Consider the following 14,993-nt stretch of genomic DNA (forward strand, 5'->3'; position numbering starts at 1 on the left):
TACATTCCATGTTCCGATGATTAATGGATGTCTGCAGCTGTTTCTCTTCAATTTGAGTGTTGCCATATCAGCAAATGGCGGTCTCGAAAGCTTTACCTTATCCATACGAATAAGGCTGGGTTTACTCAGATGATGCAGCTCTTTCCCAGTCATATTTTCAGAGCCTTCCAACCAGACTATTCATAAAGTTGTGCGGTAATGTACCAAACAGTGTTTCTTTGCTATTCATAAGGTTTTCCCTGGCCAATTATTTGAGAAGTGGACAGCCTTCTCCTTCTTCCTAGTCTGTCTCAGTCTGTAAGCTGGGCTGATACCTGTGCACCATGTGCATCCCACTGGGTGAGAAACACCAGTGGCTCAGCCTCAAAACTCACATCAACACGTCACCACGGTAGGACAAACCGACAGACTGGTTTGTCTCCCCGTTGGAAACCTCTTGTACCACCCTTACCTGGGTCCCTGCAGCTGAGTCCTCCTCTGTCCAGATTCTTAGGCCTTTTAATCCCCTTTCTCCCACTCTCCCATGCTGCCACTTTGGACGTGCCTGAGTTCCCTCTCCTCACCTGGATCCCTGCAGCTGACTGCTCCTCTGTCTGAGTTCCTGGCTTTTAATCCCCTTTCTCCCACTCTCCTGCCCTGCTGCTTTGGGTGTTCCTGAGTTCCCTCTCCTCACCTGGATCCCTGTTGCTGACTGCTCCTCTGTCCAGGTTCCTGGCTTTTAATCCCCTTTGTTCTGTTCTCCTGCCCTGCTGCTTTGGGCATGGCTGAGTTCCTCTCCTCACCTGGATCCCTGCGGCTGACTGCTTCTCTGCAAGCAGTCATGTAGGAAAGGTCATTTTTATCCCCTTTCTATATGGGGGAGACTGAGGCCAGGGAAGCTAAGTTACTTGGCCAAAGTCACTTAGATGGTCATTTTCAGATGTGGGGTTCAAACCCACATCTTTTTTCCTTTGTTCTTGTGTCTTTTCCATTTTACCACATTGAAATGCTCTGAAAAGAAGGAAAGGGAGGTGTGTGTGTGTGCATATGTATGCACATTTGTGTGGGTGGGAAAGAGGAGAAGCAATACATCTGGAGAAGTGGACAGGACTGAATTAGAATTCAGGCTGCCAGGCTCATATAAGAAGAGTAGAGACCATGGCTTGTAGCGAAGGAGAAATGAGGGATCAGAATTCTTCTGGCATCTGGGGAATGGATAGACCACAGGCAGATACATGAGAGACAAGCAGGGTGATTGTGGGTTGGCACTGGGAGTCAGTGGAATAGAATAAGAAACTGCTTTGTTGAAGGGTATAGACTCTCCAGCTGTGAGAGAAATTATAAGCACATGAGTTTTTGGTAATACCTACAAATCCTTGACGTCTGTCACCTTGTCAATCTAGAGTAAAAATCTGGAGAAGCCCCTCTGAGGAGGAGAGCAGGTTTCCCTTGCCTTGATAGATGTGAAGTGCTAGGCTTTGGACTGTAGTCTGCTTTGGGAGAATGGGTTTGTGTGTTGCCATTCAAACCAGTTTAAGGAGAGATAGAGAATGTTTTGGTTCATGGAACTGAAAATCCAGCTCGGGCTGTTTTCAGTTGCAGCCTGAACCATTGGTTGAATTATACCTATAAGGCCTTATGTTTTCCTCTGATTTTTAATTCTGTCTTCTACAAAGTTGGCTTCATTGATATAGGAATCTCTTGTCAGGTTTAAGTTTTCCCTTCACATGTGTAGAAAAATTGCAGCAGTTCCAGACCTCATATCATCATTCTGTACAGTACCCATAGCTAATGTAGAAAAATAAGAAAGCATTTGTTTCCCAGATGCCCCAGCAAATGCCTCCTGGTCTCTTGTTGGCTCTAGTTGTTTTATGTGCTTATTGGCTGGGTGAGTTAAGGACCATCTCTGGGGGACAAGCCAATTCCATCGAAATTGCAGGGTTAAAATGGAGGAAATGATAGCTTTACAAAAGAAATTTACAGGCACTTTTGCTAGAAAGAAGGAAAATAGAGGCTGGATAGTAATCTCAGAAGTCCACCTTCCAAAAGGATGAGGGTGTGAAATAATTGTAGATTAATTTCCTTGTAGAATTCTCTGAGTGAGAGAGTAACTCAGCACACGTATTAGTTAAGGTCATAGCTAAGACCTGTAATAAGAGATACAATGATGTGACTTAGAGAACAAGATTTATTTCCCTCTCATCTAACCATGGTTCTAGTAGCTTTGCTTTAACCATCATTCTGGGTCCCATATTTCTTCATCATTGCCTGTGCCATCTCCTAGGCCTTGTCACCATCACTGTAAAGAGTGTGACAACAAAAGAGAAAGTGTAGAGGAGGCAGTCCATTGTTTTGAGGGCTCTGGGCCATAAGCAGAGCCCACTGCTTCCTCTCACATCCCAATGATGAGAATTTGGTCCAGGGCCATGTGTAACCAGGAAGTTCAGTCTGTAGATTGCTGGGAAATGTAGTCCCTAAGTAGGTGACTAATGACCAGCTGTAGCTCTCTTATTAGGAAAGTGTCTTAGTTATCTAGCACTGCTGTAACAGAAATACCACCAGTGATGGCTTTAACAAACAGAAATTTATCCTGTCACAGTTTAAGGGGCTAAGGTCCAAATTCAGGGCACCAGCTTTAGAGGAAGGTTTTTTCTCACTGTCAGCTCTGGGAAAATATTCTTGTCTCCTTTTAGTATCTGTGGGTCTGGCATTCCTTAGTGATCTCCATGTGTCTTGGCATCAGTCTTCCCCTGAGTCTAGGAGATTGTCAGCACAGGGACCTTGGGTCCAAAGGATATACTTTGCCCCTGGCTCTTTTTTCTTGGTAGTAGTCAGAGCCTTCCTTCTCTGCTTGTTTCTGTCTCCTTTTACTTCTTGTAGGGTAAAAATGTAAGCCACACACCAGGGAAAATTCCCCTTACATCAGATCAGGGTTGTGACCTGAGTAAGGGTGTTGCATCCCACCCTAATCTCCAGTTGATTGATCACATCAGATCACATCATGGGGTATGATTACATCATTATATAATTGCCAAATCACTGAGCATCATGGCCCACCCAAGTTGACACATATTTTGGGAGGTGCACAATTTAGTCCATGACAGAAGAGAAGAAATTTTGGGGAGGAATGGCAGTCTCTATCACATCTCCCAAGCCATGTGTGTGTGTGTGTGTATATACATAATGCAAAAAAAACGCACTGTCATGGAGTCGGACATGACTTATAACGACCCCTCCTTGGGATTCTGTGGTGGTATCTCTACGGAAGTAGATTGCCCAGTCTGCCTTCCAAGGGGGGGGGTGGGGTGGGTTTGAACCACCAGCCTTCTCGTTAGCAGTCAAATGCCTTAGGCACTATGCCACCAGAGCTCCCTATTACACGTGTGTGTGTGTGTGTGTGTGTATGTATGTTTTATTTTGTTTAACTTTTTTTTGTGATTTAGGTGAAATTTTACAAAGCAGATTCATTTTACAGTCAACAGTTCATATACACATTTTGTTTTGTGATACTGGTTACATCCCCTACAGTGTAACATCTTGCCTCACACATCCTCCCTGTGGTTATCCTTTTCCTGTGTCCTTCTTGCCTATGCATTTGTGCCTCCCTACATTTTCTCCCTGTGCAAATGCTTCCTTTTTAAACTCCCATGGTTGATTGTTCCAAGGAGTGTATCTCTCTGTGCAAGTGTTCAGCTCATAGACTTGTCTATTACCTGGCTGAGAATTAAGGCATGGGAGTGAAATCAATCCCAGGCTTAAAGGGTGACTCAGGGCCATAGTCTTGGGGGTTCCACCAATCTCTGTCAGACCAATAAACCTGGTCTTTTTTTATGATTTTGAGTTTTGTTGCACAGTCTTCTCCAACTCTATACAGGATCTCCAGTTTTGATCCTTTTCTGAGTGATTGGTATTGGTAGCCAAGCATCCTCTAGCTCTTTGTCTCTCGTGGTCTGTTGGTCCTTTGAACTCTTTCCACGTGTTTTGGTTTTCTTCACTCTTCTTTGCTCAGGACAAGGAGAGACTAACAGTTGCCACTTATATGGCTGCTCACAAGCTTTTGAAACCTCAGTTGCTACTCACTGAAGTCAGATGTAGAACAGTATTTTTGTATGTCGTATTGTGCCAATTGAGCTTGGTATCCCCTACAACCATGGTCCCCAGCCTACTGGTCCAGTAACCTACTCCCTCAAGGTACTTTGTTGTTGTTGTTGTTGTTGTGATGTGGGTGAAAGTTTACAGGGCAGATTCATTTTCCATACAGGAGTTCATACACATTTTGTTTCATGATATTGACTACAATCCCCACATTATAACAGCTCTCTTCCCACTTCCTCCTTGTAGTTTCCTCTTCCCTGTGTTCTTCTTTCCTGTGCACTCTTGCCCCCTGAGCTATCTCCCTGTGCAAATACTGCCCTTCTGTTCTCCCCTGATTGATCTTTCTAAGGACTGTATCTACCTGGTGTAAGTGTTCACCCTCTATGCCTGTCTATTGTTTGGCTGGAAGCCATGGAAGTGAGTTCATTTCCAGACCTGAAGGATAACTAGGGGCCATAGTCTCAGAGCTTTCACCAGTCTCTATCAGACCAGTAAGCCTGGTCTTTTTATGATTTTGAGTTTTGTTCCACCTTGTTCTCCCACTCTATCCAGAATCTCCTGCGCTGATCCCTTTCCGAGTGGTTGACAGTGGTAGGCGGGAACATGTAGTTAGTTGTTCTGGTCTCAGGGTAGTGGAGGTCATGGTTTGTGTAGGCTGTCAGCCTTATAAACTTGTTTCTTCTCTGTGATTTTTGTTACCTTCTTACCCTTTTGCTCCTGAAGAGTAGAAATCAATAGTTGTATTATAGATGGCTGTTCTCAAGCTTTTAAAACCTCAGATGTTACTCACTTCCTTAGGAGGCAGAACATGAACTTCGTGGGCTATAGAAGGCCAATTGACTGAGTTGTCCCAGGAGACTATGAGCATCAGGACCCCTTTTGGACATCCTCAGAATGTGATTTCCTCTTGGCTGACTGAGCTCCAGCCATCTCTTCCACATTCCTTCTAGCCGAAGAAGGAGGACAAACCTTCAAGGACATTTCTCAGATGTCACATACAACACTTCGATTTATACAACTTTAGTTAGAACTTAGTCACTTGTAAGGGTAGCTGAGGAATGTAGCCTTCTCTCCTGGTGGTTACAAACCCAGCCTAAAATCGAGAGTTCTGTGCTGAGGAACAGAGAGAAGATACTGGATGACAACAGGCAGCAGCAGGCTGTTGGAGATTGTGCCCTGGTGTCCTCACTAGATACCCTCTCCTCTTCTGCCCATGTATATGTGGCGGTTGTTCTCTCCATGTTTTAAACTTATCCTCATACTTAATGGAAGGAAATAAATGCTCATAATAGCTAAATTCATAGGTGGCACAAATAGTTAAGTGCTTAACTACTAGCCAGAAGGTTGACAGTTCGAACCCACCCAGAGGTGCCTCAGAAGACAGGCCTACCAATCTGCTTCCAAAAGGTCATATCCTTGAGCACCCTGTGGAGCATTTCTACTCCATACACATGGGCTGCCATGGTTTGGATCGACTCATTGGCAACTAACAGCAATAATTGAATGTTCAGCTGTGCCAAGCACTATCCTGTATCGTTTATTCCTCACAACAGCTTTGTTTTATTAGCTCGAGGCCCAGGACTCTTGAAGCATTTAGCCAAGGAGAGTTTAGTGATGGAACTGTATGCAAAAGTGTGGGCAGGGTTGAGTCCCTGATAGAGCAAACGGTTTGCTCTTGGCTTCTAATGAGAATGTTGGTGGTTCAGATCCACCGAGTGATACCATGGAAGAAAGGCCTGGTGATCTACTTCTGTTAGATATAGCCATTAAAAATCCCGTGGAGCACAATTCTGTTCTGAAATACATGGGGTCACCATGAGTCAGAATTGACTCAACAGCAGTGAGTTTGGTTTATTTATTTTTTTCCATGGCCAGAGCTGTGGGAGTCGACGAATTGGAGAAGTATCTAGAGATTAGCAGCAGCAGAGAGCCTTTACCACCACTGAAAGGGCAAGGGGAAAGAATGGTGTTACCAAACCAGTCTGGAGAGAGATAAGAGATGTGGAAGAGGGGTTGCTTGACAGGAAGTGTAAGTAGAATGAAGCCAAGCCAAGACCTCAGTAAGCTGGGCAAGAGTGATCCAGGGAGGCTGATAGAAAGACATGACCTCCTTCTCCACCCTGTCTTTCATCTCCTAATCATGCTTCCCATTGGCTGAAGTCACCTGGAAACCAAAGGGCAAGGGAGCCTGAGGAAATGGTCCATGGATAGCAGCTGTTGAGGAACAGAGTGGGGCAGAGAAGGGCAGAAAATGGATGGAGGGGTAGGGGCGCAATAGAGAACAATCTACAGTATTATTATGACTGTCTTAGAAATGAAGAAACTGAAGCAAGGAGAGGGTAAGTCACTTGCCCAAGTTACTGCAGTGGTAAGAGACAGAGAACTCTCCTGGCTTCAGACCCTCATGTTCTGAATTAAGGAAGGCAGAGTGCACACCACCCCTGCCTTTATTGCCCATTTGCACTATGCTCTGCACATAGTAGGCATGTGATGAAAGGTCAGTGAGGAAATACTTTTGATCACCTGATTGTGATATTAGATCTCTTGGTGGCACAAATAGCTTGTGCTGGGCTACTAACCTAAAAGTTGGTGGTTTGAACTCACCTACGAGTGCTATGGAAGAAAGGCCTGGCAGTCTGTATCTGTTAAGGTTACAGCCAAGAAAACCCTATGGAGCATACTTCTACTCTGTGACACGTGGAGTTGCCATGAATCAGAATTTATTCAATGGTGACGGGTTTTTTGTTTTTGTTTTTGTTTTTTTGGTTATTGTTATATAAAAGTAACCATTTCCTCCTCCTTGTGGTTGCAGATTGCAGTCTCAAATCTCAATGAGGCAGTGCAGGACGCAGACCTGCTGGTGTTTGTCATTCCTCACCAGTTCATTCACAGAATCTGTGATGAGATCACAGGCAGGGTGCCCAAGAAAGCGCTGGGAATCACTCTCATCAAGGTAACTCTTGTGCAGACACTGGGAGAGAAAATCTCACTCAGCATTGGTTCCTGGGAAATTTCGTTTCCCTCACTTTCATCTTGTTCACGTGTAGAGCTAAAAGGGTGGTTATGGCATTGCATCTTGGGGTTTGGTTGTTTTGTGTTTTATAAACTTTTCTTATATACATGCAAGATCATCAAAAACATACATCCCACAAGGCTAGTTTAGCTTAGATTTAGGAGAGTGATTACTTTTTCTTGAAGCAGGTTAACAGCTGCTGTGATAGGAGGGTGGGCTCCTTCTGATGAGCCTTGTTGTCAGAAAGAACCATCCAGTCAGCGATCTTAGCTTCTGTGCTGGAAATTACCAGTGTTTACATTAGCTGAGGAATTACACATACATATACTTCGTTGTTGTTGTTGTTATGTGCCATTGAGTCGGACCCGACTCACAGCGACCCCTCCTTGGGTTTCTGAGGCAGTATCACTACGGAAGTAGATTGCCCATCTTCCTTGCAAGGAGTGGCTGGTGGGTTTGAACTCCAGCCTTCTCTTTAGCAGTCAAGTGCCTTAGGCACTCAGCAATTGCTCTCCTGGGTGTATACCCTAAAGCAAGGGTTTTAACTAGAAGGCCATGAACCACTTACATAGGTCTATAGATAGAATTCAGGAAACTTGTGCACTTAAATGTGAAAACAAAGTGTAACTTTATTCATTCTAACCTCTAACTGAAATGATTATTTCCTTCATTTATGAATGTAGGCCAGGAACTATTGTTTTAATAATTGTAGCATTAGCAGGAGCTATGACTCTGTCACTGATAGAAGTCACAGGTATTTTTATACTCCTTTAAAATGGTTTCAGGTATCTCAAAGTATTATTTACACTCATTACTACTTTGAAATTATGATAAGTATTAGATCCACTTTGATATCTTTTTCTTAAGGCATTGAGGAAATAGTACCTCTATAACTTTATCAGAAATTTGTCTTTTTAATAATTTTGATAACTATATTTCAGTATAATCGGCTACCTGGGTAATTCTCTGTATTGTATTTTATGCATTTGAAAATACCATTCTGACAAGATGTCCATAAGCGACACCTGACTGCTGGGGGAGCTCCATGCTATAAAAATGGTTAAGAACCCCCTAGAGAAACTCTTCTTGAGAGTAAACGAATGGACAGAACTGTGGACCGTTCATCCAGTAGAATACTACACAGCCTTGAGAAGGAACAAACTAGAAGCCAGATGGGGAATCTCTAAAATTATAATGTAGTACAAAAGCAGCACATCACACATGAACAATGCAATTCCATTCATACGTGTTCAGAACAGACCTAATGACGTAATGTATTGCTTAGGGACAGTTACATGAGAGAAAATGATCAAGAAAAGCAAGGAATGATTAATGCAGCATTTAGGATAGTAGTTGACTGTGGTGGGGAAGAAGGAGAATGAACGTGGAGGGGAGGGGTACTCTGGGGACTTTAGTGGTATCGATCATCAGGTATTTCTTAACCTAAGTGGTTGGTACCAGGATGTTCATTTTATTATCATTCTTTAAACAGTATATATGCATTGCACATTTGTTTATTCTTGTTAGTAAGAGGTGTTTTTTAAGTTGTGTATGCCATTGGATATATCTGAATCTTGATGTTTCATAAAGAAAAATGCTCTCATGCTTATTAGATGACTTGTTTTCTCCTAACTCCTTGACATCCTTGTAGGGAATAGATGAGGGCCCCGAAGGGCTGAAGCTCATTTCTGACATTATTCGAGAGAAGATGGGCATTGACATCAGTGTGCTCATGGGAGCCAACATTGCCAATGAGGTGGCTGCAGAGAAGTTCTGTGAGACCACCATCGGTAAGGGCTGCCTGGGGAGCGACTCCCAGGCTCCACAAGCCTGGGTGTTTGATGTTTTACTATGTACATTTCCAATTTCTGGTATTTTCTAAAGTGGGCTCTCCCTGGCCCCTCTTAACATTCCTAAGGACAATCGGTGGAGTGGGGGTTTTGTATGAGGAGTTCATTCTGTGGAACTGAAGTGTGTCAACAGCCACTAGAACAAATGAAAAGCCAGGGAGAACCTTTTGATCTGCTGTGACCCAGTAAGGAGTCACTGAGCATAAACAGGAATTCAAGGTTGCTTGTAACAAGCTTTTGTAAATGGAAGCTCTGGGAGAGACTTCCCGGAATGAGGCAGAATGCAGAGGAAACGCAGCCCCTGATTCTTCTTCTTTTTAACTTTCCATTGTGATCGGAGTGGAAGTTTACAGAAAAAATTGGTTTTCCATTCAAATGTTCATCCATGTTTTGTTTAATGACATTCATTACAATCTGCACATTGTAACAGCACTCTTCCTGCTTCCTCCCTGTGTTTCCTGTTTCTGTTTGTCCTTCTTTCCTATCCCTTCTTCTTCTTGCCCTCTGAGGTTTATCCTTGGGCAAATGCTGCCCTTTAGATCTTGTATGTGTCTCCCGATTCTTACACATACCTGCACGTTAGGGCATTTTTACTTTGTTTGCTTTTTTCACCCTTATTTTTAATTACATAGATAATACCTCATTGTTAAGGAAAATGGAGATAATCAAAAGAAAACTACTTTTTATTATTTTGTTTAATATTTGTTATATATTTTATTTTTTTCTATTTGTGCAAACTGTATGGTTGCATGTAATTTATGTCTATAGTCATTCACCATATATTGTTTTATAATTGCTTTATTCACTTAATATATAACAAATAATTTTCAAAGACTATCCAAAGACATCTTCACAGCTGCCTGGTATTTCATTGGCATTCCTGTATATTTGGACACTTCTAAAGCTTTTTGCTTCCAGTTGGGTTTTTCTTTTCTTTTTGTTCTGCCTTCTGAATTTTTTTTTTGTTTTGAGAAATAATACATTTTTCCCCAGAGGAGAGGTATTGCAAATAGTATGAAGAAGTAGGCAAAAGTTGCCTATAATGTATTTACAAAAGTGATATAGAGATCAAGTCAGACAATGAGAAAAAGTAGAATCAAGTTTATGATTTTCCTCCCAGTCCTTCCTTCCAGAGGGAATCACTGTTAGCAGTTTCTTCAGTATCCATTCAGAAAAAAAAAAAATTAATACATATGTACAGGAGCTCTGGTAGCATAGTGCCTAAGGCACTTGACTGCTAACCAGAAGGCTGGTGGCTCAAACCCACCAGCCACTCCTCGGAGAGAAGGTTGGGCCATCTACTTCCGTAGTGATATACTGCCTCTGCAACCCAAGGAGGGGCCGACTTGATGGCACTTAACAACACAACGTACATATATACGTATACATACATACCCATGTGTGTGTGTGTGTGTGTGTGTAATGAGTCTCTGGGTTGTACATATTGTTAAATGTGTGACTGTTAGCCAAAAGGTTGGTGATTGGAATCCATCCAGAGGTACCTTGGAAAAAAGGCCTGGTGATCTGATTACAAAAGGTCGCAGCCTTGAAATCTTACGGAGCACGGTGCTACCCTGAACATGTGGGTTTGCCAGGAGTTGGAATTGATGTGACGATAATTTAGCAACAATGTCTGTATAAATTTCTTTCACACTTAATTCTTTGATCCATCTGCAGTATTGATGTAAGCTGTGAGATTGTTTTGTAATTACTGGAATTTTTCAAAAAGATTGTTAACTATTTATGGCTCAATCCCCTTGGCCACTAATCCATCCTCTCCCATTTGGTTGGAAATGACCAGTTACCCCAATCATTCTGTAAGTCTGAGACTTAGTCTCCAATCCTTGATTTAACCTTTTTATCTGCCTATAGATCCTGGCTAGGATTTTTCACCTGCCTTTAGCCCTGTTTGTTATAGGAAAATTTCTACTTATATGCATTAAGCTTTTTTGATCTGTAAAAGACAAATAGATGTACAAGCTGTATCTCTTCCCCTCTTGCCTCTGTTTACCCACAGCTGCTCACCCCTTAGTCTGTGTCAGTGTTTCTGTCTCTGTATGTGATTGTGTGTGTGTGTGTGTCTGTGTGTGAGAGAGAGAGAGAGAGAGACAGACAGACAGACAGACAGACAGGTCATCTGACTCTCATCTGCTGGAAGAGGTTATCTTTGGTACAGTTACTCAACACACAGTTGAGAATGACCTTGTTTGCTAGAGCTCTTGGCTAAGTGGGGTGGCAGTTCATATGACACAGGCCTTTTTTGACCTTTTTTATTGCTGAAGGTCATCATACATATGGCAGTTTTCCTTTCCTACCTGCTAGTAACCAGTGTTCAGTACTTTTTCTACAAAATCCAGGACCTGAAACCTGAGTACTCAGTGACCTAAGAGACCCTATGACAACACACCCCTTAGCATGCCATAGTGTATCCCAGCTCGCCTCAGAAACCCCCAAGAGCACCTCATTAGTGTAGTTACTCTGAATTAAATCAAAAGTAAAGTCCTTTCTCCTAGAGTGCTATTTTTATAAATGGTGTTGTCTAATGAGGAAAGAAGACCCCTGACCCTCTCTCATTAGTACAGATTAGGTGATACCTTGGAATGAGGGAGATAATAATGAGACAGTTATTCTTCTGTGGGCTAAAGCAAGAGGTCACATAGGCCTGCGTTTGGCCCACAGTTGTGTTTTTTGAGAGGAGCCTGTTTAAGAAATTTGTGTTAGATACAAAGATATGAAACTCAGATGATTTTACATATGCCTAGATGCAGATTTATGGCATAATAACTGGATGATTTGGTTTTATAGGACTTGAACTCTTGCAGGATATCAGAAGGCTAGGACTGAGGAGTAGCTGCCCCCTTTAGATGGGGATATGCTGTCTGGTTTGCCACAGTCCTCTCTATTCCCTGTTGTCTTGCAGGACCCCTTGCCACCTAACTGCCTGGTCTTTAGAGGATTTTGAGTTAGTGACCTTTTTGGGGAGGGAATGGCCTGCACTGATGATCTGAGGAAGATGCTGAGTTAGGCTGAGAGCTTAGAGTTGGGGAGAGGACCTGCTGTGGGCTGGGCCTCAGTGTCCCAAAGGATGGGGCAGAAGAATTCCCAGCCTTCTTTTTCCATCGCTGTCCTTCTTTCCCATGTCACTTGACTGCTTCCCACATCTGTGAAAAAGAAAAATACTGGACTGCTTTCAGAATTTCTCTAGGCAGAGGAATATGAAAATTGACCAGTCATGGGTTACTCAGCATCTAAAGCAGTCCTTTGGGGGAGTGAACCAATTTTTCAGAGTAAGAACACCTACATCCATAAAACATGGACATCTGACCACTGCATATTTTTCTTCCTCACCGATTATTTGGTTAAAAGAAATATAGTTGTGCCTGCCCAAGTAAAGGCAGATTTATAGCTGAGAATTCAAGAATACATATATTAAAGGTATACTAAAAAAGTGGTCTTCAGCAGGCATCAGGATTCTAAGTGACCAATTCCCCACAGCATCACCTTCACCTGTGTCAGCATCTCCGTTTCCCCACTTTTCTCTACAGACCTCAGCTGCTTATCAGTACAGGGACCCAGTATGACCAACTCCATGTTGACCTGTCCTTAGAGATCAGAACCAGCTGTTAGCAAACTGGAGGAAGGTTGACCCCAATGTGGAATTCCAAAGAGAATCTAATTGGCCCAACTGGAGTCAGATATGCACCCTTTTCCAACCTGCTGTGGCCATTTGAGTGTGGTTGTGCAGTTCCCTGTTCACTCAGCAGGGGCCATAGAAGGATGTTTATCTAGGAAGAAGGGGGCCTGGACAGGAAGGACACATGAGAGGGGCCATTTCTAGCACCAGGCTGGACTGTGGTTGGCACTGGTGACCTGAATTAAAACCTTAAAAGTAAGATAGATATGAAAAGCAAAAACCCTCCACCATCAAGTTGATTCCAGCTAATAGCAACCCTGTAGGACAGAGAAGAACTGCTCCACAGGGTTTCCAAGGCTGTCGATCTTTTTGGAAGCAGGCTGCCTTACCTTTCTCCCATGGAGTGGCTGGTGGGTTCAAACCACTGACCTTCAGTTAGTGGCCAAGCTCTTAAACACTGCACCATCAGTGCTCCTTGTAGAATATGAAGGTGATGTTTTTTAAATTGTCCTTTCTCACCTGAGTTTAATCATGACAAAATACCAGACAAACTCAAAGTAAAGGATATTTTCTAAAACATCTGGTCTAAATTCTTCAAAAATGTCAGTATCTTGAAAGAAAATGAAAGGCCAAGGAAGTGTCTCAGAGACATGGGGTCCTGGATTTCATCCTGGATCGGGGCACTAGGAGTGGCTATGAAAGCCAGTATGGGGGTGATTGGTGAGATGTTTTTTATATGTTAGATCATTCCATTATATCAACATTAAATTTTTTGTATTTGATAATTGCATTGCTTATGCAGCTCTTCTTTCTTGATGACCAAATCATTTTTAATTATGGTATATTTGGGAATCTTAGTTCACTTCAGTCTTCTGTGGAGGAAGAATTAAAAATGGCTTAGTTTTCAGGATCTAGTAACAATACTCACAGTCATCGTGAACTAAGGTGCCCCCTTGTGGTAAAACTCCTTTTGTGCTTGTAACTAACCTCACAGAATCTAAGGCTTTTATTCTTGTCCCGCTACTATTTTTCAAAAGCTGTTCTGTACCAGGCATGGTGCTAAATGTCAAGGACACATACATGGAGTGTCTAAGCATGTCAACAAATGTGCAATCACAGATTGAAATAAAAGTTTTTAAGGAGTCTTATTAAATAGGTTGATTATCTCCAAACTTGGAGTGAAAGAGAAAGGGAATTTTCTGGTATTTGGTTCCCATTGAATTTTGAGCATTGTCCATATGGCTGTTAGATATTACCTCTTCTGTGCCAAATTGCCTTGGTCCCTGCTTACCACATCCATTCTTATGACTGATGTGAATAATGCAGTTCAGTTAGCTCCTTTTTATCCATGACTTCAAATTACATTTACAGGTTATATTTGAGAACATGTGATATTGCTATAAATTAAGCCTGCTTCTCTAATAAAAAACCTCAAACCCATTGCCATCAAGTCTATAGTGACTCACAGTGACCCTACAGGACAGAGTAGAACTGCGCCATAGGGTTTCCACAGCTGCAAAGCTTGACGGAAGCAGACTGCCTCATCTTTCTCTTGCAGAGTGGCTGGTGTGTTCGAACTGCCAGCCTTTTGGTTGGCAGATGAATGCTTTAACCACGGCACCACCAAAGCTCCTTGCTTCTTTAATGGACACTGTTATTTGAAGCCACAGAGGTGAACAGAGAATACCACTTTCCCGCCTACCCATTACATTGCTCACAACAGCAAATCACGTCTCCAGCTGCAGACAGCTGGATTAAAGTGGCCAACTGAGCAGCTTGTCTCTGGTGCTCATGAGTATCCCTCATGTTGCAGGCACTGAGCAGCAGCATGTGATGAGGTACTGAGGAGAAAGACAGTGATGATGCAGGAGACAGGCTGGTTTACCCAACCTGAATGACAAAACAGTGTTGTACAGAATCACCCAGACTGTCTAGTCAGTTGTTTAAAAAAGAAAGAAGACAGTTTTCTCAGACAAACTGACACAGTTCTACTATTTGGAAAAAGTAGAAGACAGCTGACTGGTAGATAACAGTAATGCCGGTAGAATAGAAAATACATTTTTAAATCTTCATTTAAAATTTTTAAATGTTTTTTTATGGAAAATTTAAAACATAAACTAGATAGAACAGCATCCTGAACCCTATATACTCATCACTTGAATAATAATTAACTCCTGGCCAGGCTTATTTTCATATATATCCCCACCACCTCTTCACTTTCTCCTGGATTGCTTTGACATGGTCTTATTTCTGGGTATAGTTGTTGACAGTCATTCTCTTGCACTTTGTAAGTACATAGCTCTAATTGTGATTTTTGTTCTTTTTCTGCTTATTCTAATTGTTTTGTTCTTTTTGTCTTTTCCCACCCTGAAGAGGCAGCACAGCACTGAGGTTCATAGCATAGGCCATGGAACCAGAGTAC

At 42.5% G+C, this 14,993-nt stretch overlaps 1 protein-coding gene across 1 annotated transcript in view; it reads left to right on the plus strand.

Moving 5' to 3' along the window:
* The window catches only part of GPD1L (glycerol-3-phosphate dehydrogenase 1 like), a 48,238-nt gene that overhangs the window by 12,447 nt on the left and 20,798 nt on the right, over window positions 1-14,993 (plus strand). Inside the window, exons 2-3 of the mRNA XM_007948633.2 lie at window positions 6,887-7,027; window positions 8,739-8,877. Of these exons, the coding sequence (XP_007946824.2) occupies window positions 6,887-7,027; window positions 8,739-8,877 (280 nt within the window). The remainder of the gene's footprint in view (window positions 1-6,886; window positions 7,028-8,738; window positions 8,878-14,993) is intronic.

Source organism: Orycteropus afer, unplaced genomic scaffold (genome assembly GCF_000298275.1).
Source record: "Orycteropus afer afer isolate SDZICR_OR568_19922 unplaced genomic scaffold, OryAfe1.0 scaffold00218, whole genome shotgun sequence".
In the NCBI taxonomy this organism is placed as follows: Eukaryota; Metazoa; Chordata; class Mammalia; order Tubulidentata; family Orycteropodidae; genus Orycteropus; species Orycteropus afer.